At 43.2% G+C, this 27244-nt stretch overlaps 1 protein-coding gene across 1 annotated transcript in view; it reads right to left on the reverse strand.

The window, feature by feature from the left end:
* Positions 1-3377: 3377 nt before the first annotated feature.
* ADCY5 (adenylate cyclase 5) overlaps positions 3378-27244 on the reverse strand; it is a 206372-nt gene continuing 182505 nt past the window's right edge. The window contains exons 13-22 of the mRNA XM_053982722.1: positions 24974-25061; positions 18568-18684; positions 17682-17846; positions 15266-15441; positions 10998-11024; positions 10064-10196; positions 8680-8943; positions 8160-8364; positions 7306-7430; positions 3378-5944 (exon numbers count right to left, since the gene is read on the reverse strand). Coding sequence (XP_053838697.1) covers positions 5816-5944; positions 7306-7430; positions 8160-8364; positions 8680-8943; positions 10064-10196; positions 10998-11024; positions 15266-15441; positions 17682-17846; positions 18568-18684; positions 24974-25061 — 1429 coding nt within the window. The 3' untranslated portion in view covers positions 3378-5815. The remainder of the gene's footprint in view (positions 5945-7305; positions 7431-8159; positions 8365-8679; positions 8944-10063; positions 10197-10997; positions 11025-15265; positions 15442-17681; positions 17847-18567; positions 18685-24973; positions 25062-27244) is intronic.

A 27244-nucleotide genomic window follows, 5' to 3' on the forward strand; every position in this document is an offset into this window, starting at 1 on the left:
TGTTTTTGTGCTGGGATAAAACCTCTGTGATCTAGTTGAGAGAACAATTGTATGCTCCTAAAGCTGGTGAATCAACCAGCAAACTCCAGCCAACCATAGAGCACCACCATCACTTACACTGGAGTCTTATTTTTATATGACAGTTATTTATGATGTTTTATAATGTACAAATAGATGTAAGTTTTTTATCTACAAGTTGTAATCAAGCCTTAATGGCAAAGAGGTTGCAATGCCCTTGTGTTGCTGGATTTAAGAAATGACAAAACTTTTCTGTGCTATGAAATGTTGGCCCAGGCAAATTTTGTTGGGCATTTCATACCAAAATGTTATGTTTTTAATAAGTTATTTAGTGCAGATTTTATGACCAAGAAAATAGGAACTGGATATCTTATTTTGTTTTTAAATAGATGGAGTATTAGTTAAGAAAATTGTGCATACTAGAAGCAAGAAGAATTAGAGAATGAAACTGCAGTAGAAGTGGTGTGTCTCAGACTGCTGTCTGAGGTGAAGCCTTTGGAGACCCCATGGTGTGCAGGCTCCAGGGTTGGTGCTTTGCAGTTAATTCTCTTCCCTCCCCACTGAGAGAGGGAAGAAGAAGGTGCTTATGAGCATGACCGGCAAACAGCCCTTACTAGCACCAAGAATTGCTTGTAGTAGTGTCCAGTGAACCATTCTGAAAAGGTGAAGAGCAGTCCTTTACCATTTAAAATCAGTGATTAAAAAATAGAGGTATTATGTTTTTAAGTATAAAAGCAGGTTTTATTTTGCTTATAGTGTCTAGAAGTACCCTTATACCTGTCTTTTGACCTCCATTGATAGGCAGGGAAGTTGCTATGAATGCCTTAAGTATTGCTTAGATTTTAACTCAGGTTGTTCTGCACATACAGAATTTTTTGTTGCATCATTTCTTTGGTTTATATGTTGGCAGAGAATTTTGTTTCCTCTGAGGCACCGTCCTTTCCTGCTATTCCCAAAGATCCATTTTTAAGGAATGAAAACTTCCTTTGTCATAGCATCTGGAGCCATTATTCCATTCCAGTTATGCTGGCATTAAACTAATTGCTGATTAGCAGGTATAATGAACAAATGCAACTGCCAGTGTAACAGAAAACAGTTGGAGTTTTGTTTGCCTGTTTTTATAGCACTGATAAAAATCCAATTTCACAATGAAAAGTTAATGAGTGTGACTGTTCTTCATTATGTGGTATTACTAGGTGCTAAAAACATGGCTTCTTAGCATGTTTGAGTTTGTAATATTAGAACTTGCTGACATCTTGGTGTGAGATTAGAACCAAGATACAGCAGGCCAGGTTGGAGGTGAAAATTTATTGGAAATTCTCAGTATTTCCTTTTTGCTTACACAAACTCAACAGTCAGGCAGGGGCTTCCCTGCTGATTTTACCAGGTACTTGAGTCACCAGACTTAGGAAGATGAATTTAGGAAAGCTGATTACTATCTTGGACAACAGGCTTTACTTTAGTGTGAAGTGCAGATGGCCATTCATGGTTGCTTGATTGTTTTGTGGGATTTGGTAGAAGCAGAGCCCATTTCATGCTGTATTTATAAAGACCTCCTGAAGGTTGGAATGGGTTCATCCAACACCCACAATAGAGTGTTTATCTTTCAATGAGGTGTCACTGTATTTGCTTTCAGGAAGGGATGACCAAAGGCTTGCCTGACTTACAAAGGTAGGTGTATTTTGCCAATGTGGTAGGTGTATTTTGCCAATGGTGTAGATTGCCATTTCCAGTAGATGGCAATCGTTATTTGCATCTGAAATTCTCTGTTAAAGATCTCTGGGGCCAGCTGCTTACAGGGAAGCTGAGTGCAGCTGCTGTCCCCTGGAGCTTTTTATTGGAATGCCAGTGCCATGCTGCCCCAGCCGCCCCTCCGGGCCCAGGGGAGCCAGGGGACAGGGCTGGCCACAGCAAGTGCAGGGCAGGCAGGGACTGAGAGGTGCTCAGGGACAGAAAATATATAACTATGCTTTTTACAGGAAACTGTCTGGCTCCAAATGGCAGGAAAATGTTGCTGCTCCTGCCCCCCATCCAGCCTGAAATTCAATTTTCTCAGTCTTCCCCCACCTCCCCAGAGCCTACTTGCTCCTTCAGTTGCAAGGACAAAGTGGGTCAAGAGCAGGGAAACTTGAGTTTTCTCAGCTTTAAAACAGCTGAGCTGCCCTTTTCCCAGCAGCATCCCAAGCTTGCTCTCGCTGACAACTCCTAAACTTCAGTCTGGAAGTGATGGTGCCCTGAGGAGCAGTTGGGAAACTTAACAGAATGAAAGTATTTGCCTCTGGGCATATTTCTTGGCCAGGTGTTGGTGTCTGTGGCTGTTGTGTAACACATAAACAGCCAGGCTGGAGATACTTGCAGTGCAGGACACAGCTAAGAAATTCAGTGTGTCTCAAATGTATCATTTTATTAAGTGCAGGCAGATACTTGATGTAGCCAGATCTGTGTTGGGGAGAAGTGGCTAAACACCTTAAAACTCATCAAAATGCTTTTTGGGTGGGAAAAAGATGCATTTGGGGAAAACTATACAGCCAGTCTGCATACAGTAATTGAAATGAGAGGGCACAGCATTGGAGACTCCTGCCTTCCCTCCCTGGGGGAATGCCCTTCTCCAGATAGTTTAAAAAAGTTGCTTACATCAGGCAATGTCCTAAACTGCTGTATGATTATTTAGGAGAGCACAGAAAGTATTAAATATTTCTCAGCCAATTTTCATAAAGACTGATACCTTAAATACTTCATGGCTTTTTGTTCCTGCAGCTGTGTTCTCAGTACACTCATAAAATCCCTCCTAACTTATAACATTGTAGGGCATTTGATTTTCAGCTGCCTGTGTAATGTCTTCTCAACTAAAAGAAGTCAGCTGGAAGCTGCAGGGTTTTGTTTCTCAGCTCTACCTGAGGCTCCTGTTAATTGGTACAGTCACATGTAGTGTTTACTTTTACATGTAAAGATTGAGAATGTTGCATTGGCAGCAGTGCTTGCTGTCTCCTTCCAGTGTCCTTGAGATGACAAGTACTGAGGTACCTGGGGAATTCTTTGTTAGGTGATGTGCTTTTGAAAATTCAAACTCTTTTCTCTAAATAGGACACACACAAATTTCAGCTGTTCAGTTATGCCAGTGTATTTTGTCAGCTGCCCTGAGACTGATTCCAGGGGCAGTTGGGAGCACAAGAAGGACACAGGGGATGTTTGCTGGGTACCCAAGCCCTTGGGGCTCCATAATGAGGCAGCACAAAGGACCAGGGCATCCATCAGTGCCAGACAAGACCTGGATGTTTCTATTTGCAAATCCAGCATCTCCTACACAACTTAAGTCTCATCCCACCAGCCAGCTGCAGCTAAAATAAAACAGAGACACATTACCAGTGAAACAGTGTTTAATATAGTTAAATTACTTAAATAGATTTCAATTTCCATGGGAAATCATAACTGTATCCATTTTTGCAAGATCCAGAGTAAAGAGTGTGTGAATACCCCTTGAAATGATCATGACACACTGTCAACAATCACAGCTAGAGATACTGGGGACTTGAAATTTCATTGACAACACAACTTCATAAGGTGAATCAAAAGTTAAGAAGACTGCAGACTTTTGGAAAGCAGAAAGCAAACCTAAAATCAAGTGTATGGCATGAAGGAAATGAAACTCAGTGAGGGACAAAGGGGATGGAAGGTGGAGGAGGGGAGAAAGGCATAACACCGTGATGCAACTTAAGTTTATTTTGCAAACCAGGAAAGATGTAAAGGAGCAAAAGTATAGTACAAGGGCAGACTTGGCAGTTTTACAGAAGTCAATATACTATACTTTTCAGAGATGTTTCCTAGTGGAAGGGAGAAGGAAGGGGGAGATGCCATTTAAGGTCATGTTTAAATGGCTTAATGCTTGGGTCATGCTTAGCAATAGAGCAAATTAATTAAGACAGGTCCATGGATTTTCACTTATTCTCATTGTCGAGTAGGAAAGAGAAATCGCCACCACCATAGTGCAATCATTATGCTGTGAGCACTACAATAATTCTGCCCTGAGAAGAGTGGAAAAGGAGTTTATTAAATGTCAAAAGATTGGAGTAATTTTTAGTGCTAGCCAAATTCAATATCAAAACTTTCCCCTCATAGAATATAAAAAATATAGCTTTTTTAAAATAATTTTCTTTTTTTAATAAAATATCAAGGGATTTTTCTTTCATAGTTAGAAAAGGTACATAAATGATAACAGTGAACTATTCAGAAACCCCCCCACTAGTGATAAATATGCCCAACACAGTATCAATGGCACTATTTTAAGGTCAACCACCTCATATACACACTTGCCATCATAATCTGTTTTGAAGATCACCTAATTCCTGAAAATTGAAAATCTGTGAATCAGTTTAAATAAGTGCTTACTACATGAAAGTAAACTCAATGCTGCAGCACATAGTTCCTTGTAATGTCACATGGCAGTTACAATGTCAGACAACTCTCAGATCAGCAGGATTCTATTAAGACCATCTATGAAAAATGATTTTTTAAAATGAAAGTTCAAAGAGCTTTTTTTCCTTTTCTCACAAGAGCTCTTGTTAAGGGTTAGAAGATTTGATTAGAGCTCTTTCTGACATGTTTGATACCATCTCAGTAGCTAAAACTCAAAGGTCCTGTTTCCATTGGGAAGCCGCCACCCTCCGCTGGAACGCTGCACGGAACAATTCTGTGACTACTGCGGGTATTTCCTCTTCTTTGGGGTTGTAGATTTTTCTGGATTTTCATTTTAAAATGCATCTGATTCAGCCTGAAAACTCACCTGTTTGTTGTTGGTTGATTGTATAGTGATAATCTGAAAACTGCCAAGTCTGTGTTCAGAGTATTACACAGAAAAAAATTACACAAAAGTCTACAGGTTATATACACCTCCTCCCACACCTTGGTGTGGACAGCCTGCCTTCTAATTTATATATACTTTACAAAATATAGAATTTGGTATATCTGTTAGATCTCCATGTTTTCAATATTACAAAATAAAAAATACAAAAAAACCCACAACAAATTTCAGGGGAGTTCCCCCCACAAAGTGTCTCTTGTTTACATCTAGTCTTTCCCATGTAAACTGATAGATACCAAAGAAGAGCACAGACGACTTTTTAATAAATATGGTTGTAAAGCCATCTTCTTTTATCCTGATCTTCCCCTTCATTAGGTGTGCCAGCCCCACTCAGAAGAGCAGTCATTTAGCCATGGAGAAGAAGGAAAACGAGGGGGCAAGGCTATAATGTCTTTTCACACTAAAACATTACCAATGCCCTTCTAAAAGGCCTTTTTGTGTGCTGCAACAGTGGGTGTCAGTTTTGAAAGCCCATTCAAAACAGCTAATAAAAGCACAGTGGTACACTTCAAATAGCTGGCAGTATGGGATGGAAACATTATGGGAGTGCAAATCCATTCCAAAATAATGCTTTGTAGTGATTCATACATTCCTTCAACCAAGTAAATGTTGTGTTGTGTCAATAAATACTTAAATAGCTTCTTATGCCATCCTGTGGTAGCAGCCTTTTTAAAAATGCCGAATTCATGTATTATCTGTGAACTCTGTAGTGCACATCTTTGGTCAGCTTAGCACTCAGCCAGGAACAACTCCAAGGTGGTTTCTTTCTCTTGCCTTTCTTGATGGGTGGCCAAAGAATTTGCTGATACCAGCTCTAAAGTCATGGGGTGAAATTTCAACTGCGCCGCATGTTCAGCTTCACTACAAAAAAATTATTTTTCTCCTATTCACAATCCTGGGTAATGCAAAATCCATCTTTGTGTGGCGCTGCAGTCGGTGCTAACTAATTGGAGGCCCTTCATTTAGAAAGTAGGTGGTCATTTCTCCTTTGCCTTTGACCTTTATGACCCCTCGATACTCCAGCTGGTAGTTGTTGGCTGCCAAAACCTGGTACATGTCTGTGGTTACCTGCAGAATAAAGAAGAGTAAACAGGCGCTTGCCTTGTCTTCCACACAGTCTTTCCATCTGCTTTTGGAGTAATCCATGGACAAAATAAAATGGGATCAACTGTTTTGTTTCTAAGTCAATCAATGTTTGCACACCAGTCACTAACTGAAAGGCTGGCACAAGTTGCTGAACAAACACAACCATTAGGACCTGAGAAAGTACAGATGTCACACACAATTCACAACTGGGGAGAAACTGCATTTTTCAAGGAGGACACTGGATAAAGTGTAACAAATCAGTCACATTTTTTAAAACACACCAGTCAGTTCAGTCTACTCAGATGCGTTCATTGTATCACTGGAGTAGCAGTAGGAAAACAGGTCAAACTTACTAAAATAGCCTCAAAAATTACCTAGAAGTTACACAATGGATGTACAGCTTAGGAGTCAGGGGTTGTTTTTATGAAGGAGAAGGTAGTGGGCAATGGGAGAGAACTGATTGAATGGAATACTCTATCCAGCATCCAAATTGTCTCTGCAGATACCAGTCAAAAATAATCACTTGTGCTGCAGAACAATAGAAGTTTAAAGACCAGATTTCCTGAGTTATTTATTTATTACAATGTAATTTCTCACCCTTTTTCAGGTGGCTTTACAGACCATCTCAAGAGTGTTGTATAAATACTGATCCAGTTATCTGACAGGCAAGGAAACAGCGTGGCTGCCCCTCTTGAGCTTTACATCAGCTGCTCTATTTTTATAACCCTTCAGTTTTTTCCCAAGGAATGGCATTCTGTTACTGTGGACATTGGCTCAGCAAAAGCAGGACACTGGAATTGAATCACTCACTGGAAAGGGCACATCTGAAGGCCAAGATTGTGATTATCAGACAAGTCCCATTAACCCCTTAAACAATCCTCTTTCTGTGTCGTGTATCCCCATCCTGCTGATGCCTGGACCCTTGCTGGCCTGACGCCACACATGGCACAGTGAGCAGCAAAGTGAATTACAGAAATACATGGCTGAATCAGGCCCTTGGAAAATGAAACAAACACCTCACATAGCTGAGCAGCACATGTGAGCAGGGATGAGGCAGGACTGTGCTCAGTGCCAGTGAGGCACACAGAGAAGGAAGCTCAGCTCAGCACTTCCACCCAGAACTAAAGTGCAAGTTTCTAAACAAAGGTTGTAATGTTGGTCACGACTAAAAGACAAAACTTGCTGGTACCACCAGCATTCCCTAAGTGGCTTTTCTTTCAGTTCTGTTTAGGTAAATGTATGGAATAAATGAAAAATGAAACCAAAATTTCAATTGTAATTAAGTTTCAAAATGTGTAAGTGAGACAGGGCTGACATTGTAAATTTTCCAGGGATTGCCTTACCTGAATCCTGTCAGGCACTCCTGTGCTGTCCATTCTGCTGGCTACATTCACTGTGTTGCCCCAGATATCATACTGGGGCTTGCGGGCTCCTATCACCCCAGCTACGACAGGACCAATATTGAGGCCTGGAAGAAGAGGAGAAATATGCTCAGATCCATTTGCTTGAGGCAGGTTATTTTTCAGTAAAAATGCATCCTGAGGCTCACTGGTTCTAGCTGTGCTATACCCAACATGTAAAGCTATGGCCAAACTGTGGGGAGAGAAATGTTAAACTAAAATTTGGCTTCTTTGATCCATTATGCCCAACTGACTAGCAGCTCGGGCTGGATCTGCTCAATCCTGAGCTATTTCCATTGCCAGATAATGGCATAAAGTTTCTTTGTCACCTGGCTAACAAGCAAACTGCTCACTTGAAGTCAGCATATACCTGCTGCTATGCTGAGGGTCTGCAAGGCAGCAGCCCAGAGCTTTCCAGAACAAACACCACACCTGACATATTCCAATTTCTTCTTTCTTTTCTGTTGCTTTTTATTCCCTGACTTGAAAGACAATTTAATGTCCAAGACTGCCAGAGCTGGAAGCACAGGGGCAAAACGAGCCCAAGGTCAACCACCATGTAAGAACATGCTGTGGTAGGATTTACACTGCTTCCAATTCCCTTGGGAGCTTCAGTGATGCTGCTATAACCTAAGAAACTACTGTGATGTTTCATAGAGGCCGACGTGGTCACCAGCCACCAGACAATCAACATCACTATACAGCTAATGTAACATCTGTGGTTTTAACTGTCCATAAAATCCTCACCTCAGAATGACCACTACCTACATGGAATCCTGTGAGCATAAGGACATTACCTATCTTCATCTGGAAGTTGTTGAATGAATGCTCATTAATGTATTTCATTTGGTCCATTAACCTCATGGCAAAATCAGCCAGAGCTTTGATGTGTGTCTTCCCTTCTTTGTCATAAGTGGAGTCGTTGAGGCCTGAGGCAGCCATGTAGGTGCTGCCAATGGTCTTGATCTTCTCCAGCTGCCGGAATTGGTCTTCACTTATTATCTGTGTCACAAGAGCAAAAGAAGCAAATAAACCTTGACAAACACACAGATGCTGGTAATGTCCATGCCACGTGTCCCGTCTTGCTGCAAGCATTACGAAGTAGTGGGCAGAGCCAGGAAGACAGAGGAAGAAAGGGGATTAGATATTCAAAGGAGTGACAAGGAAATAGAAGGGATTTCAGTGTGGGAAAAAAATAAAACTGAAGACTCCCAGAGTAAGGAGAAATTAACCATGGATTCCTTCAGGAGCTCGGCAAAGCCCAACTAAACTCAAGCATTCAGCTCACTTTGTTCACCCAGATTTTCTGTGACTTACTTCATCAAAATCAGCAATGATCTCATTGAGCAGTCTCAGGCACTCCACCCCTTCATTGTTGGCTTCCAGCTCCACGTAGAACTCGGAGAAGTTGCTTATGGAGGCGAACATGACAGCCACGCACTCGCAGGACTGGTAGTACAGTTCATCGTTGCGCCGCTCCTGCGCCAAGAAATGGGCTGCCACGTCCTTGGGCAGAATGTTGTGGAGGAGGCGTCTGTTGTAGGCCTGCAGCTCCTCCATTTCCTCCTTCTCCTCGGTGGCCTAGTGTAGGGGGAGACACAGTGATGCACTTACTCTTTTGGTAGCTGCTCTGGGGAGGGGAAAAAAGCTGAAAATTAACTTTCAGTGAGGGCAGAAATAGAACGGGGGAAACCGCAAAGGAGAGCACAGCCAGAGAGATGCTGAAACTTGTGTTTTGCAGTGGAAAATGTTCCATCTCTTCATCCACACATCTATGGAAAAGCAGGCAGAGAATAATGCCAGAATCCAGCATTGTATTTCTGAGCCCTGAACTGGTTAACCACTCAGCTCACTCCTTCCATTGTTTTACCATTTATAAATGAGGATTACAATGTTTATCTGCTTCCCAAGGAGCTTTAATTAATTGCTGCTTCCTCAGTGCCTTGTACTCAAACCACAGAGACCTATAATTAGAATGATGTCTTGCCACCCAGAAGGTAGAAAATCTAAATAAAACCTGCAGTCCTGCAGTCCCCCAGCCATGAGTGTTGGCCAGAGCCCAGGCCTGTCCTGCTTGCTTGGGAATCACATACAGGGCCCCAACATCACTCATGGGCACAAGTAGTGAAAACATGAACAGTGAACCCAGGGACAGGAGCACAGCGTGGCATTATCCACAGTGTGTTGGTTACCCAGTACTGCTGCCTGGGGGCTAATGAAGGCTGGACATTGAGCCAGTTCCCACTGCTTAACAGGAAACTGAATGAAAATGCAAATGTGAATCTTTCACACCCTTGAACGCAGCAAACTAAAGCTCACTGAACTCTCGGAAACAATTCAGCAGTGAATATGAGCTTCCTATAATTATAAATTGTATTACATTACATGTTCCTGCAGCAGTAACAGCTCAGTTGTCCAAATTCATTAATCTCAACCTTTGGATCTGTAACCTTTTACCATGGGGAGCATCCAAGGTGCGTTTACAAGGAAAAAAGGGGCTGAATAACTGGGATGAGATGCACAGAGTATGCAAAGTACCAAAGAAGAGCAGAGCATTATTAGTATGCCCCGTTATAAGCCAGATTCAGATTAAATTCAAAGGCACTTTATCACACTTCTCAACTCAACAGTGAAGAGCTCAGTAATTTTATATTAATGCCAAAGACCACATGTGATCCTCCCACAGCCAACACCCACTAACCTGAAGTTTCCAGAGGAAATCAAGCCTTGCAGTGGATTCCACTTGCTGGGCATGCAAGTACAGTGCCAGGACAAAGACAGTGATGATGACAGGGGTCACAATCTTCAGCGCGACTCGTGTCGTCACCGGGGGGCTGCAGCCAAGGAAAGAGCACAACTTCCCTGTTACTGGAAGAACACGGCCTCACCATGCCCCACACTTCCCACTTCAAGGCTAACCAGCCCCTCAGGCTTTTTTTTTTTCTTTCCCCTCAGAGCCTGTGTTGGTAAAGGGACAAACCTTTACAAAAAGCTGGAGACTCTGGCTCATGGGTGCCAGCTTCTAAAGGAGGACTTGGAACTTGGAAAAGTAATCCAGCTTCTTGGAAAGGGTTGTCATTGATATTAAGGGCACTCTTCAGAGAATGGCCATACATGCTAAGGGTAACAACACTGAAATGCTGACAGCTCCTCAGACTGTGCTCATCCTGTGGTCTGCACTAGCTTCCCCAGGCTCCTGAGTCTGGAACTGCTCTAACTCATGGCTTCTCTAATTAGTCACTTCTTAATGGGCTTTGTCTTGTAGTGCTCTGTCAGCTGAAAATAGCACTAAGGCACATTCACACCTCCTCTGACAAGCAGGCAAATAAAAACTGTTAAATATGAATTACGGAGTTATACGGTATGAAAATATTTTGATAAAGCTTTTAAATTGTATTACAAATAAGCCCTGAGCTGACATAAGTCCCACAGGAAAGAGATGCTCTGAGAGTAGCTATACATACAAAAGGGCAACACTCAGTCCACTCAGGGCATCTGCACTCTGTTGTACCAGCTCACAGCAATGCACAAACACCACACACTGCTGCTGAGTCAATGTGCTGCTATTGCACCTTGTGAACAGAAAATACCTGCCAACAAAAACCTATAATATATTTCAGGCCAAAGTGACTCACCATGAGGATGTATCATTTGCAGACACGCTGAAAAAAAAAGCACAAACACAAGGTCAGTGGAGTGTTTGGCTCCCTGCAGCTCTCGCCCGTCTGCACATCATTGCACAGCACCTCTGCAGTGTGGCACCTCTAACACTGTGTGGGGCTACAGCTCTTTTGAAGCAGAAAACTACTAAAAGATGGGAGGGGGAGGAGAAAAAAGGCTTCTGAGCTACACTCCAGAGTGATAGTGTGACATAGCTAATGTGGGTAAAATATCAAAGAAGTATTAAGAGTGAGAGAATAATTTGGGATTTTAATGTCAGTGTGGGATGCTTGGCAAATGCCTGTGCATCGATCACTACTTCATTAGGTCAGACTACAAAATTTGACCTAAGAAAGAAAGCTTTGGGCTTTTTTATCTTGTAAGAGATAGCTCTTTTCTTCTCCTTTTATTGTGGCATGGAGATACGTTTAATTCCTTTAACTCAATCCTGCTCCCTTCTTCTGCACATTCCTCACTGCCAGCTTGTGCCCAGCTCTGGGTACCACACACAAGGGCACTGAAGAAAACCCTTTAGCACATTCCTATTACTATTGACAGTTCTGCAAAGTACCCACGTGTATTATCAGAGCTGCTGGGGGAGATGGAAGGTGTGCTTTTTGACACTGAAAGCACAGAACCGAGCTGTCTGAGCTCCTGATTGATTGATTGCTTAATGCTGCTGGCTTTGTTCTCCAGTGTGGGTGGAGTATTAGGTGGCTGAGAACCATGCACAAGCATCTTTTAAAACACTATTTAAATGGAAGGAAAGAGATCAGTGTTTAAATTACTGTAGTGTCATTGATGCCATTAGAACTTTGCAGGCTACGAATGTGATATTAGCCTGAGAATGTGACAGCTCTCTAGAGAGCTTCAGGCCACAGTTTTATGGGGTTGGAGGGAACCTTGCTACACAATCAGACATCTAAATGATCAAAATCAAAATAGGCAAGGGAACCTAACTGAGCATAACATCAAAAAATAAAACCATAGCGACTCTCTAACCTTGTTTGTTCCAAGACATTTTCTGCAGTTCTGAGCATGGAATTTCTTCTGACATGGATTTTGCAGCCCACTGTTGTCTTGCACACAATCTATTGCATGGCTCTTGGCTAGCTCCAGCACTGAACATGTATGCTTGGACACAGACACGGTTTGGAAAGCCTGGGGACTCCCACATGAAAGGCTGGATCTAGCTGGAGACACTTCCTACATGGAGTATGATTTCCCTGCTTCCCTAAATCACCACCTGGCCAAGGATGACTGACTGCCCTCCCTTATCACTCTCTCTTATGATGGGAGCATGGCAGACCTGAGCCCTTAGTACCGAGACTGCAGCTCACTGTGGGTTATTCTTGCTCTAAAAGCTTCATCAGAGACCATGAAGTGCAGCAAACCCAGTATTTACAATAACTCTCTGGGTAAGCGAAGATGCCCAGTGCAAGCAGTACGGGTGTTACATTGGTAGGTAGTTCCCCCATGGAACAGACATTTCCAGTAGCAGATGGTTCTTTAATTACTGGAAGGGAACACAGAGAGAAGCTTGCTAACTACACTCCTGCTCAAGTGAAGTGCACATTTTTAGCAGGAAAAGCAGTTCATTTTAGAGACAGCTCCCATAGGACCAAAGCATCTCACTTTTCCCAGCCACAGTTGCAAGGACAGACAGCTGGAACAGAAATGATGGCTTTGATAAACAAATCACAGGGAAAAGCTCTCTGGGCTTCCCTGTGCAGGAACTCAGTTTAGAAGATCACACTGGCCCATCACATCTTTAAAGCAATGCATTAGTTTTATCTTCTGCAGAGGAAAAAGGTAACACGATAGCCCTGTGCATCCAGTCACACTCCATGTGTCACACGCTGGTGTGGCTGCAGCCAAGTCTAGCAATTCCCAACGTGCTGTAATCAGCCTTTCAGCTGCCTGCATGCTGGGTTGGTTTGTACACAGAAGTGTGAAGTGACATCTGCATCACTTCTAATTAGTCAGAGTACCATAGTGGCTGCAGAGCAGACACTAATTATGTAGCTACAATGGGCACCCAATTAAAGTAGTATGAGGTCATGGTGGCTTTTCTGTTTTTTTTAGTATCAGCTGGACAATAAGGTCCAGCTCTGAACTCTGTGCTACATGCTGAGCTCCCATTTCACACAAATGGCCTTCCAGACACTGGGCAATAAACAGCCATCCATGGAGCTCTTTGGACAAAACAAACTGTCCTGTATTCCACTGGAATAGAGTTAAATTTCTTCCTAGCTGGTGCAGTGGTGTGTTTTGCATTAAGTATGAGAATGATGTTGATAACATGCTGATGTATTAGTTGTTGCTAAGCAATGTTTTTACTAAGTCAAGGCCTTTTCAGCTCCTCAACAACCCCAGTGAGCAGGCTGGAGGGAGACAAGATGCTGGGAGGGGACACATCCATCCATGACAGCTGACCCCACCTGACCAAAGGAATATTCCATACCATATGGCATCATGCTCAGTATGGGAACTGGGGGGAAATCTGGCCTGGGGCTGCTGCTCAGGAACTGGCTGGGCATTGGTTGGCAAGTGGTGAGCAACTGTATTGTGCATCACTTGTTTTGTCTGTTCTAATTAAATTATTATTATTAGCTTCTCTCTTTTCTGTCCCTTTAAACTGTCTTTATCTCAACCCATGAGTTTTCTCACTTTTCCTCTTCCAACTCTCTCCCCCATCCCAGCACAGGGCAGTGAGTGAGTGGCTGTGTGGGGCTGAGCTGCAGCTGGGGCTGAACCACCACACAAATCCCATTTAGTGAGAGATAATACAGCATCACAGAAAGCTATTTCTGGGAAAACATGCTAACCTTCTCCACTTTATTACTGACTTTATTACTGACATTCTGATTGTGAAGTGATGTAAATTACACTTCCAAGTGCTGTAATTTCGCTTAGTGCTTGAATTACAAGAATGAAATTATATTTGAGATATAAAATGCTTCTATTTCACTAATTATGTTAGAAAATGCTAAATAGCTTCTGCTGATGGAACAACTAATATCTGAAAAAAAAAGGAAGAAAACCTCATTCTCCCTATACCTCCCCACAGAAAGCTCCACAGGGTTTCCTACCTAATTTCACTCAATTGAGTTAACAAAATAATTTAAGTGATTATTGCCAATGGTAGCAAAAGCTACATTTCCATTAACTGGCAATGCCAGCAAAAGCTGTATATCCATTAATTACTGGGCACATAGGAATGCTGAAATCATGGAATAGTCATGTGAAGGAGAGGAGTAACCAGATTCATCGGGCTTGAAGGGCTGATGGTTAATGGCCATCCTGAAATCTGGGCACCTACAGGAGGTATTTCATTACACACTGGGAAGGGCCATGGGAATCTTCTCAAACACCCTCCTGTCCAAGGCAGGAGCAACCACAGCTATCAACCTTGACAAATAATTCACCTAAACTGGCATAATTTGATTCACTCACATTTAAGTACAATTGTTGCCTACAAGGGGGAATCATCAAAAAAAGGAGTTAACACAACAGAGCAATTCCCAACAAGAAACAAAACTCATGGAGGAGGACAGGCCTGTGGATGTGACAAACTTCTCTCCCTGGTGTGGGGCCCTGCAGGAGATGGGGAACCACCACAGCAGGGGAAGGAAGCTGCCACCAGAATTAATGTGTGACCTGATGACAAGCCAGCTTTCATAAGTAAAAGGGCAACTGTCCATTCCCACTGAGCCCAGACCCTTGTGCTGGGAATTCTGCTGAGGCCAGCTGTGATACTGGCTTTTCAAACAATGACATATGTCCTGGAAGCAACTGGAATCAACTGGCCAACCATCAAGCACCACCATTCCACCACCCCAAGCTGGGTTTGATATATTGTGGTGGCTCATATCACATCCCTGAGTGAGCTCAAGTTTGTTGGAGGATTTTTTTTTTCTTATTTGAGAAATGACATTTCTATATTGAGAGTGTAATACCAGAATTAAGAATGACTAACTACACTTCCCATTTCTGGAAAAAAGGAAATACAGATCCACTCTGGTTCCAGTTATATTTTGTTATTAATAGATAGTTCATTAGTCAAGTCCCACATTAAAAAGATGTTAAAGGGAACTGTATTCTCCTACTCTTCAGAGGCAGAGCACAGCATGCACTTCCCTGGCTTGCAGCACAGCCTTGGCACTCCCATCCACCTAATGCCACACTGGAAACACTGTGTGAAAGAAATCAGGTGAAGATTTCAGAAGTGAAAGGCACTTACTAGGTGTTGGCTGTAACCAGGAGATCTGCATTGTCAAAAAGGTTGACTCCTGGCACTTCCACAATGAGAACATATATAAATTCAATGATTAACATAAGGATCAATTTTCCAATACAGCTGATCTGAAGGAACACAGAGCAGGCCAGGAGACTCAATAAGACACTGTAGGTAAAGTACTGTATAAAGACAAAAATGGGAAAAAAATTAAGAAGAGAGATGAATGTCAGCTGGATAAACCAAAACTGAAAACAAAGGAAATTAACACAGGGATAGAAAAGGATTGGTAGTTATGTAGTTGAGCTGACCAAACATATAAACCTGGGGCTACCTGTGGAATCCTCCCACTTTACAGAAGTTTGAACTGAATGGATGAAGAGGAAAACTGTGGCCTTCTTCTCCAGGCATTATATGCTTCACTCTCAAGAGGCACAGGCCTCACAGCTGGACACCCAGGGTTGTGATGTAGCTTTTCCCTGGACACAGTTATTACCAGTTCTGCTGGATTAAGTCCTGCTTAAAGGTCAAATTCTAGGCTCAAATTTGCATATCTGTACAGCACACAGGACCAAGGGTATTGGCAATTCACACTCCTGGACAGATGCCCACCTGAGGCCAGTGGGGAAGCACTGTCCCCTCTAATGTCACACACTGGCTCCATCAGCGAGGTACAGGCTGCACAAACGTCCCATGCCCACCCCATGATAATTTGCCCAGCCAGCAGCTGCAGAGGTGCACATGTGTGGCTGTGCAGCACCTCTGGCACACCTGGGTGGTGCAGCAGCAGCTCCTGCTGGGAGCTGAGTGTTCAGCATGCCAGTGCTTCCCAGTGTGACTGCAGACTGCGGGTGACATTTATGGCTCCTGGGAAAGACAGCAGGGATGCAAAATGAAGAGAGGCATGTTATCCAGCTCACCACCTTCCTGCTATCAAATCTGTGAAGATTTGCTTCCACTCTGTCTGGACAGGCCTATTTCTGGCAAAAAACCCATATCATGTGCCTGAGGCAATCCATCCTTTCAGTTAAAAGCAAGCCCTAGTTGAAGTAGAAATATGCTTATGTTCTGAGTTCATTTATTAATAGTCTGATATATTAAATTAGAGAAAATAACTTGTACAACTTGTACGTGACTCCTCAGTCTTGACTGAGGAGTAGCATTCCGTTGTCTCCTGTGTGGACACTGGGAACAACAGTAGCAACACGTGTAGCAGATCCAACGTGTGCCTTGCAGAGTGCAGGCAAGGGACTCCTTGCTTCTTAGCCCACTGAACAGAAGGACCTGGCTAAAGGCTGCCAGAGCAACTCCAGTATGCAAAATGGTTATTCCTCATTGCTTAAAATTCCTCTCTATCCTGGGCCAGCATCCCATACAAATTCATGGTGGGCACAGACTGTTCCTAGATCTCCGCTGTGCCAGATTCTGCTCCTGGGTCTTTCTGCAGAAAGCCCCTGCACACTAAAGCCTCTGCAAGGTTGAAAGGTGCAGTAATGGTGGTCTCAGAAACCTCACTGAATCACATAGGGACCATATTCCTGTTAAGTTGAAAGGAAATATGTTCAGTAGGATACTAGGACTTTCAGTAGCACCTTGGACATCTGGATGGTAACAGATCCACCATAAATCTGTCAGGTCCCCATAAACCCAGATGACCTTGACATAAATTCTACCTCCATCCTAGACAGAGTTGTTTTTCCTTTTCAATTTCCAGTAAACAACACATGTAACAGCCATGACCTAAAAACTTGGAGAAAGGCGTTGAATAACTACGCAAAAAGAGATTTTTTTTTTTTTGTACAGTATTCTATCAATGTGAAAAACATATTTGGGCTGGTTTGGGTTGTGGGTTTGGTTGGGCTTTTTCCCATTAGAAGCATTTTAATTTTTTCTAAACGAGATACCCTGAAGACACAGGAGTTGCATTGCAAATTGAAGCAGACCACTGTCTGGACTGCTGACCTGTATGAGGCCAGACCTACCATACCTTGGGAAAGAATATATAAGGCAAGTTTTTCATCAGGATATAAAACAATAGAGGGAAGCATCAAATCTATAACTAGACACTGATTTTCAGAGAACTGATTTTTAGATAAAACTGAGCTCTCACAAAGTCCTTTGAAATTACCTGCAGTTCTGCATGCCATTAAGGACCTCATGGAGAGGGACATTTCCCCTGCTACAGGCAGGATCCAACTATTTGAAAAGCCTACTAATTGTTCAGCCCTGAAGGAACTTAAACATTAAAGTGGATTCATGATAATAACTTCAGACACTTAAGTCTGCATGTAGTAGCTTGTGTCAGTCCTGTAATGTCAGTCAAGAACAACCTTGCTTTCCTCAGAATCACTGAGATTTATCACACAGGTTTGAAAGCCTTTTTCCAGACAGACCTCTGAAACCCATTTTTTTCAAGCAATACCTCTGGAAAGTTGCAGCTGGGCAAAGGACTGTCACAGAACCCCTGCCAGGTGCCCAGGCTGTAGTTGGAAGTCAGGTTGCTGATAAGGCATATGTCTACCCGGTCAGGAGTGATGTTGTATTCAGCAGCCATGCAGCTGGCAAGATCCACAGTGCTGCACATGAACTGGAAAACAAAGATGGTATTAAGCTCCACAGCATAGACAAAGAGAAGAAAACAGAACAGTTTATATCAGTTTAAAAGCTCCTTGGAAATGGCTGTAGCAATGTGCAAAATTTACAACATGAAATCATAGCTTATGTTTTACTGCACGTGCAGTAGCTATGCTTTTTCTCCCCTAAAATATTAATTAACAAAATCCATACCCCAGAGAACAGCCCATCTCTCTCTGAGCCCAAACTCAGCAGTGGTGTTTGGAGTCACAGCCAGACCACCTCAGTCCCAAAAGTGCAACTCAAAGCAGAATCATCACCGTGCCCATGAGCTGATCTCTGCACTTGGAGCAGGAGGCAGCACCGTGCAGGGCTGGCACCAAGCCCAAGGAACACTTATGTCCCACGCAGTATGGTGGGAGTTAAATAACACATCAGCCTCGTGCCAGCCCTTCCCGCAGGGATACGCATCAGGTGGGCTCCTGTACTTGGAGCAGAAGCATTTAAAGAATCACAAAAGGACCTAGGCACAAAACAGTGCCAGGCATATAATGGGAGCTGCTGCTCTCCCATTTCTTTTCTGTGCCCAAAAATCAAAGGGCACCAACCTCAAATGCTGTCACTCCTAGGCAGGATCATGTTAAATTCAGTGGTTTTAAGGGTCACAATGCTGCAGAGCACCAGTAAGAAAACAGTGCAGAACTGAATGGATCAAAAGGAAATAATGGACATACCATGTTGACAAAGGCAGACAGAAAAACCAGGATAATAGCAAAGACTCCAACTAAGGTACTATTGGTCCTAGACTGTACAATCTTCTTAGAAAGAGTCTGGAGAGGAACTGGGAAAAGCTGTATGAGAGAAAAAAATCGAATAGACACATAAAATCCTTGTTTGTTTTACAGATTACAACCTGCATTTGAGCTGCCTGCGTCCTTCAGTGTGGGTCTGTGTGGATGCTGCACAGGGGCTGGAGGATGGTGATGGGGGATGGCAGCTCTGGGACAAGGGCAAGCAGAGACGTGTCTGCCTCATGGCAGCAGGCCCAGCTGGCTCTGCAAATCTACTTAGCCCTTCCTAATGGGAGTGATGGCTCCCGAGCCCAGATAGCATGGCTTGCAGGGCTGTGTTCATCCTGTCGTGAGAAGCAAACCACAAGCCATCTGTAACTGAAATAGCCAGGAGCTTGAGCCTGGAAATTACTGGAGCAAAAATCTAAAAACACAGAAATGAAAGTAGACGTCATGTCCCTTTGATCACCATCGTAGGACGCTCCGGTGCCATTTCAGACACAGACTGTCAAACATCCCAGGCCAGCTCTGTGATGTGTCAGACCCTCTGCAGAGATCAGCTGGCCCAGCTGGGCTTTGGCACTCACAGTGATAAAAATACTCACGGCTGAGGGCAGTAGGGAGCCTGACTGGCCCAGTGATCCCTGCTGGCAGGGCCAGGAGCTCCCTGCTGATGGCTACTGACTGCAGCCCTGCGAGCCCCGCTGCAGGTGCTGTATCCATTCCAGAGGGAAACAGTCTGTGTGTCAGAGCAGAGGCTGACCCTGCCCTTCCCAGCCTGGGTCATCCCTGCACTGTGCTGGCTGCAAGAGTGCCCAGGAGACAGCCGAGGCAACCCTGTCCCTTCATGTGCCACCGCTGTGCCAGTGGGAGCTCAGGGCTGGAGCAGGAATGCCAGGAAACCCCTGTACACTGTTTGTCCTCCCACAGTGCCCTGCCCCTCCACACCACCATGCCAGGGCAGAGGGGCTCTGCCCAGCACTACCAAAGCCTTTTCCAGAGCCCAGCTCTCCCTCCCCTTACTCACTGCACGAATAACCAAGCCACTAGAGGGTATTTTTAGAGACACAAAGAAACAGCAGCACAGCGCCATGGCACTGCAATTTAACTATGACTAATGTTTCTATTAAAAGTCTTGCTTTTCCCTTTTATCCTTCACTATTACATCTTCAGATATGCAACATTTTGTCAGCACTGTGCTTCCCACACAGCAGCCCTGCAGTGTAATTACCGAGTGCTGGAGCGGCCAAGGCGTTGATTAGCTGGGGACTTTTTACAGAGGCAGGGAGAGGCTGTGGCAAGAGTTTTGAAAGAGTTGATTTCACCTGCTACCAGCACATGCTCCAGGTGAAAGGACAGGACAAGGCTCTGCGGGGGACTGGAGAAAAGGGGAAAGTGGGGTTGTAACTTATTTGCACTGAATGAGGATTGATTGAAATACACAGAAAGCTTCTGCAATCCTTCAGGCTCAGTAGCAGCCACTATAAAACAAAGGAAAACAACTTTCTCTCACAAATAAACCCTGATGACATAGAAATCCTTAGCTTTGTTGATAAGCCACAAACCAAAATATATCTGCCCTACCATGTCCAGCTGCTTCCACACAGATGTCAGCCAGCAGATCCCTACTAGAACAGGGTTATGGAAAATCTAGTGGGGCTTCCCTCTGCTCTGGCCCCTATAGGATTTGGAAGGAGAATCTGTACTGTATTTAGAGAGTTTTCTCACTAGATTAGAGCAGAACAGGTTTTCCTGCCATCTCTTTGTTTAGGCCTCAAGGCCAAGCTCCACAAAGGTATTCAGGGATCTAACCTCCATCTGTAATCTCTGGGAAATCAGGCACCTAAATAAAACTTTGAGTTTTTTGTTGTGGATCTTGGCTCAAGCCTCTGCTGCCAACAATCCCAAAAAAGCCTGACTTTGAACCAAGCCTGAGATATCAAGCAAAGCAATCAGTGGAAGACCCTTAAATTCTAATGAAAACATGTTTTCTTTGTATTAATCTTGGTTCTCATTACTTTGCAAACTAGGAAAAATTTTAGGTCAGTAAACAAGTACAGCTGGAAAAAGTCCTGAAGAAGAAAGAAATGCCAAAACCCATAGGAGGTCAGGGCTGCAGTTGAGAGTGCAACAACACAGTCATGCCATGCATCTGAGGAACCTCTGCCTCATGAACACTCGTGGGGGCCCTGTCACATAAGTCACACTCTCCCCATTCCACAGAGGCAGGTGGAGACCAGGAACACCTGCAGCTTGAAGGACTTCTATGATAGACATGGAGAGCCTATCTCAGGTCTGACAATTCAGCTCTATTCATGCAGTGCTTCTTCCATAAAAACATCCACAAGCCAGGGGTATAGCACAAAAGTAGAAAGAAAGAAAAGATTACTTTCCCTCCCATTTTTGAAAAGACAAAAATAAGACCTCTTCTGTCCTTGTAAAGGAAGCAGAATATCAGGACATTACAATACAGTGAAAATCCAAGCAGCACTGCTGGTTGGCCCATTGGCTTGTACTGTCCAAAGTGACACTCAAATCTTGCCTGAGTGAAGAAAAGGGATCTGATGAAATGGCAACTCCCAGACTGCATCTGCACTATTGAGAAGGGGCTGAGAGAAAGGATGTGATCCATTTGGGCAGCTGAGATCCATGTTTGGGGAGCCACACAAGTGTGAGGGCACTCATTAGCACTCTTGAAATCCCCATGTAAAGAAAAATAACCGCAATGGGAAAAAAGAAAATTGGATTGTCCAGTTGATTCCAGTCTAATCTGAATTGAAATGTGTAAGTGCAGGTGAAGAAAAGGCACTGCTGTGCAGGTGAAAGTACAAGTTTAAAAAGTGATCCAACAAGTAGTACGTCACACTGAAAATAATCCATAACCTCCAGTCATTTGCATGACACAATTAGTCTAAATAAAGTCAATTCTTTGGAACAACAGCTGATGTAGGACAGAAGAGAAATATTTCTTCTTTTTGTTTTCTTAACATCTAGTGTGGGTATGGAAAACTGCTTAGATAATTGCTGTTATGTTGTAAGATGAGGTCTTTAAGGTCTGATTTTTCAGTTTGTAATAAAAGCCTTTGAGTCATTTTGAAGTACATTAAGATGCTTCTGCAGTAAAAGACAACATCTCCAGGCAACTTGATGTTGCAAGTCCATTTCTGTAACTTATTTCACAGTGATTTATTAGTTATTTAAAAAGTACAGTTTCAAGAGGGTTTTATTTTCCTGAATGAGACAAAAACCCCAAATGCTTTAGGAGCATCTAGACCAGATTTTGGAGGCAAAGAATGTGATAGGCAAGCTACACCTATGTAGAGCTACAGAAGAGCTTATTTTCTCATAAAGGATAACTTGAATTTTCTCTCCTGTGTTCTCCCAGAACCATGCAAGAAGTTGAATTCCACAAAGCAGTGTAGATACCAGAAGTTAAAGGATTTTAAGAAAAAAAACACAAACTTGATAACTTAGTAGCAAAACAGATGTCTGTCAGCAGAGTATTTGAGAAGGGACCCTGGTTCCCATGACCTTAGATTCTACTGGGAAGGGACACCACCTCACAGTGGCCAAGACTTCATGGAGCATCAAAGCAAAGAACTGGAACTCTCTTGTTTATTACAGCTGAAGAAACTTGGAAAGCCGAGCTGGCTGTGCTGGCAGTTCCAGCATCAACTTCTAGTCCATGGAGAATTTTATAGTGGAAGATAATAATGACAGCAAAAGAAAATAAAACATGATCAAGCTGTTCAGAAAGAGCCTGCTGGCCACTGTCAAAGCCAGAGCTGGAGAGGCCAAAACAGGGAGGGGAGATCTCACATGAAAGCTGGAAAGAGGAAGAAAAAAGAGACACTTATCATGTAACAGCACAGCAAACAGGCAAAAGTTATGCTTATGCTGATGTCCTGGGGTGGACACCTGCTTTCCAACTTTGTGTGGAATGAACCACTGGTATTTAAAACACATGCTCTCCTCTCCCACATCTGAGTGTGAATCAAAGCAAACAATGCTGACATCCCTGTCTTCAGGGATTTCATCTGAAGGATCTGCAAAACTGCCTTCGTTCTGCAGGTGTGTAAAGTGTTTCCTGGAGCAACATGGAATACAGAAATATAATAACACCCCTTATCCCAGGGCTGGGTAAACCCATTGCTTAAAATGCAAAGACTTCAAAAACCAAGATGTTGTTCTGGATGACAGAAGTGGGCTGCAGCTATTAGAAGCTGCTGCCATCAGACATGGAGCTGACGAGCTGGAAGTACCTGTTCCCTAAACAAGCCATCTCATAATCAGGTGTTGTCAGCAGAGGCTAATTTGGAGCACTAAGAAGGGGTAATCAAAAAGGAACTGGAGCTAGAAGGCCCAATATTTTCAATATTTGCAATCTCTGGACAGAAGCCACACTGGATGTTATACATGAGTATGTTGTGGGGATGAAAACTCACTGCTGGAAATGTCAGAGGCTTCAGAAAATCCCATTAAATTCTGATGTTATTCTGAATTCTCTCTGATGTCTTGTGCATCCAGAGCCTATGCAGTGAGGCAAAGCCAGCCTAGAAACAGTTGGAGGCACCACTGAACAGAGCTTTTCTACAGGAATTTGGAAGATCAAGACAAAGAAAGCAAGAATGAAATCTTCCTACCATCCCAGGGACTGAAAAGTCCTGTGTGCCTTTTAAATTAATCAGTAATTAAGATCAGTAATAATTTTAACCAAAAAGCCCAAAGCATAACCAGAGGATTTGAATGATGACAGAAGAATTGTATGCTGCTGTCAGTATGTGGAAGTGGCCTGTAAATGCCACTGACAAACAGCTCTGAGCCTTGGAATCTGGCTGCTGGCAAGTCGAGCAGCTTGGGTGCTCCAGAGCCCCAGGCCTGCCCCAGCAGTCACTGGGGCAGAACCAGTGACTTGGAGTGGCCTTGCTTGGCTGGCAGAGTGCTGGGATGGTGCTGCCAGAGACCTGCAGCATGAGGAGGCAGCACAGCTCGGCTCCAAATTCCCAAGTTCACTGTGGCTGTGACCAAAATCTTGTCACACTGGTGGTTAATTAACTGCTAATCACGTTAACTGCTGATACCAGTTTACAAATGGATGACTTTCAGTAGCATCCTCAAGTGCAATAGGCACACCAAGTACCACCAGGCATCCATGGGTACCATTTCCCAGCTCAAGGCACCCAAGCCTTCCTATCAGCAATGTAATTTCTGACTCTGCTTCTGATTGCTGGTAAACAAGCAAGACCAATGGGATGCTGCACTTACAAACTAGGCTCCCTTTAATATTGTCATAAGGCCAAAGGAAACCCTGTGAGTGAGTAGTTAACTTCAAATAGAAGTTGAAGCTTCTGTCATTGGGAACACTCTGCAGCCCTTATTATATGAGAAGGCAAAGCTTAATTTCCAAATCTAACTTTAAAAAAATCAAAAAGACATGTAAGGTGCAAGTCTGTCAAGAGCACCCACATTCAACTGTTGAAAATGGCACAGAGAAGATAATTAAAGTGAGACAAATCATCTGCTTGACATTATCCATTATCCCACTGTTTCTTCTGCTGGAAACATGATGCTACTGAGCTATTTTATTCCAGGCACTGAGGAACAAAGCTGAGCTTGGGCTAAGGAACCTGAATCTGAGCGTGTTCTATGTTCAGACACTTCTAGACTAGAAGGATCCCTAAACCTGAAACACATCAATGTTTTTAAAAGAAACACCTTTGAGTGAAATGGATGAGCACAGCACCCTTCCCACAGTGCTCACTGCCAATTTACCACAGGCTGACAAGAAGAATTAATATGTTTTTGGACTTCACACAAAGTATTTCTTTTCTGATCAAAGCTAGCTACAAGAAAGAGCCCAGTGAATGTTGGAAGCTCTGCACACTCATGTGAGAAAGGCTGATAAAATTCTATATGTTTATGGCTTTTACTTCCCACCAGGACATTTTTCCTTGATGATATTCTGCTTCTGATTATCTGCCTACCCAAACACGCATATGCAGCAGGGCCAGTACACAGGCGACTCTGCAGGAAGTTTACAGGGAGGAAATGAATGGCCAGGGTTTGGTCCCACATTGGAAAACGTGCTCTTCTTATATCAATATGAGAGTGTCTGCAGGGGAGTTAATAGACATGCAGATCCACAGAGTGATTAGTTCTTGCTGAGCTACAGAGATGCCAACCCTAACATCTGTTTGCAATTCATTCTGCCTTATCAAAGGCTTTTTCTGTAACCCTTATCACACAGTGTGGAAAGGATGGCTAACAAAACACACTCTGTTAGCTGAAGAAGCAGATTGCTGATCTGGTTATCTTAGGCAGAGGACTACAAAGAAACCACAGTACTCACCTTTACACAGGAGTAAATAACTGAAACAAACACCACTGTGGTCAGGATCAGGAAACAGGTCAGGTAAAATCCCAGCATAAATGTAGAGCTGAAATCAAGGACAGGTTTGGTTGGTTTTGTTTTGGTTTTTAAAAGCACATTGTATAGAACAGCTACAGCTCAGCTCTCCAGAGCACATTTGTACAAGCTATGACACACTGCACAGGCTTTCCAATTAGGATAGCTGTAGGAGACACAAGGTGCCTTGAATACCAACAGATACTCTGGCCTATTTAGAATTATTCAGACAGGCTGCAGAACAGAGAATGCTGCATCTTTTACAGCAATCACCTTCCTGCTGGGGTGACAGAGGTGGGACTGGAAAACATTTCGTGTACTAGAGGAGGTGACAGAACAACTTGTTGTGGCAGGTCAGCCCCCAGCCGGCTGTGGGCAGGGCACCCCTGGGAAGGAAGGCAGGCTGAGTGCTGAAGTGCAGCTAGGTGGGAATAATCTCAGTGGGAATCACTTCCTGTCTTGCACATGGAATGTCTGCGCAGCACCACTCTCTGTGCTCTGTCTCGTGCATGGGATGTGAGCAACCACAGCATAAGGATAATCAGGGATAACAGCCAGCTTGAGAGGTTGAGAGCTTGAGAGGTTCCTGCTCCTCCCAACTTTGCAGTACAAAGAGAATTCCAGGGCCAACTTTGTACTGTGAGTTTTCATCTGTTTTCCTCACGAAGATATTCAACACCAATTTCCCAGTGATTGGTCTCAGTGTGACAGGATGGGCCCCCTCCCAGGAGTCAGCCTTGTTCATAATCTAAAGGAAGTATTCTTGCAATGTGACATTGAGGGCAACAACACCAAAGCCAGCTGGTCTCTGTGTTCTTTCATGACTACTAAGATAATTGTACTTGCTAATTCACTGTTTGAACCTTTTCACTTTTTTGAGCCTTAGGAATTACTCCTCTTTATCATAATAAATTGACACTGACATTCTGTCTCTGTTTTCAAATTCGGATTCCATGGTGTGTCTTTCATGAAGTTCTGATGGTGACACATCACCACACCTGTGGTTTCAGTTGGTGTTCAATAAAAGACCAAAGCTATGCAACTGAAATATAAGGAAAAACAAAGCAAAAGATGAAGGGAAGTGTATCTGACCTACAGTTAAGATATAGGATTTTATTTATTCTTGAACCAAATCACCTTTCAGACAGGCCAGGCTGACTAAGGACACTTCAGAACTTGCAGAAAAAAAACAAAACAAAACAAAACAAAAAAAAAACCCCAAAAAACCACCAAAAAAACCACACACACACACAAAAAAAAAAACCACCAAAAAAAAAAAAAAAAAAAAAAAAAAAAACCCAAATAAACAACCACCCTTCTTATGGGCAGCATGGAAGGAGTCTGAACAGCACAACATTTACACCACACTGCCATAAGGGATTGGCTCCTGCATAATACAAAGGAGGCAGCCATATGGTTGCCACACAAGAGAAATTGTCAAGTTGTCATTTAAATGTTAAACTGGGTTTTATGGAGACAGCATAGTGGCTGCTTAGGGAGTTTGATGAGAAACACAAGGCTGGTAGAGGGCCTCTACAGGTGTGAAGTTATGACAGCAATATTTAGAAGTCCAAAGTGTAAGCCCCTGTTAAATTAGTTACTCTCAGAGAACATTTCTGGATGTAATTAACATTGCATGAATTGCTGGGAATTATCTAGTTCCAATTTTGAGCCTCTTTCAGCTTCACTTGCAGTTTCCCAAAGCAGACCTGTCTGTTTACATAGTGCATTTGTCCTGATATTATTTTGCTGATTCAATCCTTCTGTGAGCACTTGTGCCTGGGAGAGTGAACAACAAACATCAGACTATGTGTTATTTCTGTGACCTTCTGAATATCTGATCTGAACACTACAAACCAATCTCTACTCCAAAAAGATCTGTGGTGGGAACAGATGTAGAAAACAGTTGTAATGGCATAAAATAGGGCTGGAGCTCTCTTTAGGGACAATTTTTTGTCTTCTTGTAAGGAAGATAAATTTGGAGCATTTTCAGAGCTTCTGTGATCTTGTTCTTCAGTTTAAAAATTACTAACTCCAAATTTATTTCCAACACAGCATTGCTCAATGAATGGTGTATTATTGCTACTAAACCAGAGCATAGGAAATACCCACATGCTGTAATTTTAAGTGACTTTTAAAGAACTCTTTGAGAAGTCCCATTTCTGCAGAGCTCACTGCTGGAAAAGATTTAGTGGGTTGTGTGTGCCTTGCAGA

This window comes from Vidua macroura, chromosome 7 (genome assembly GCF_024509145.1).
Source record: "Vidua macroura isolate BioBank_ID:100142 chromosome 7, ASM2450914v1, whole genome shotgun sequence".
In the NCBI taxonomy this organism is placed as follows: domain Eukaryota; kingdom Metazoa; phylum Chordata; class Aves; order Passeriformes; family Viduidae; genus Vidua; species Vidua macroura.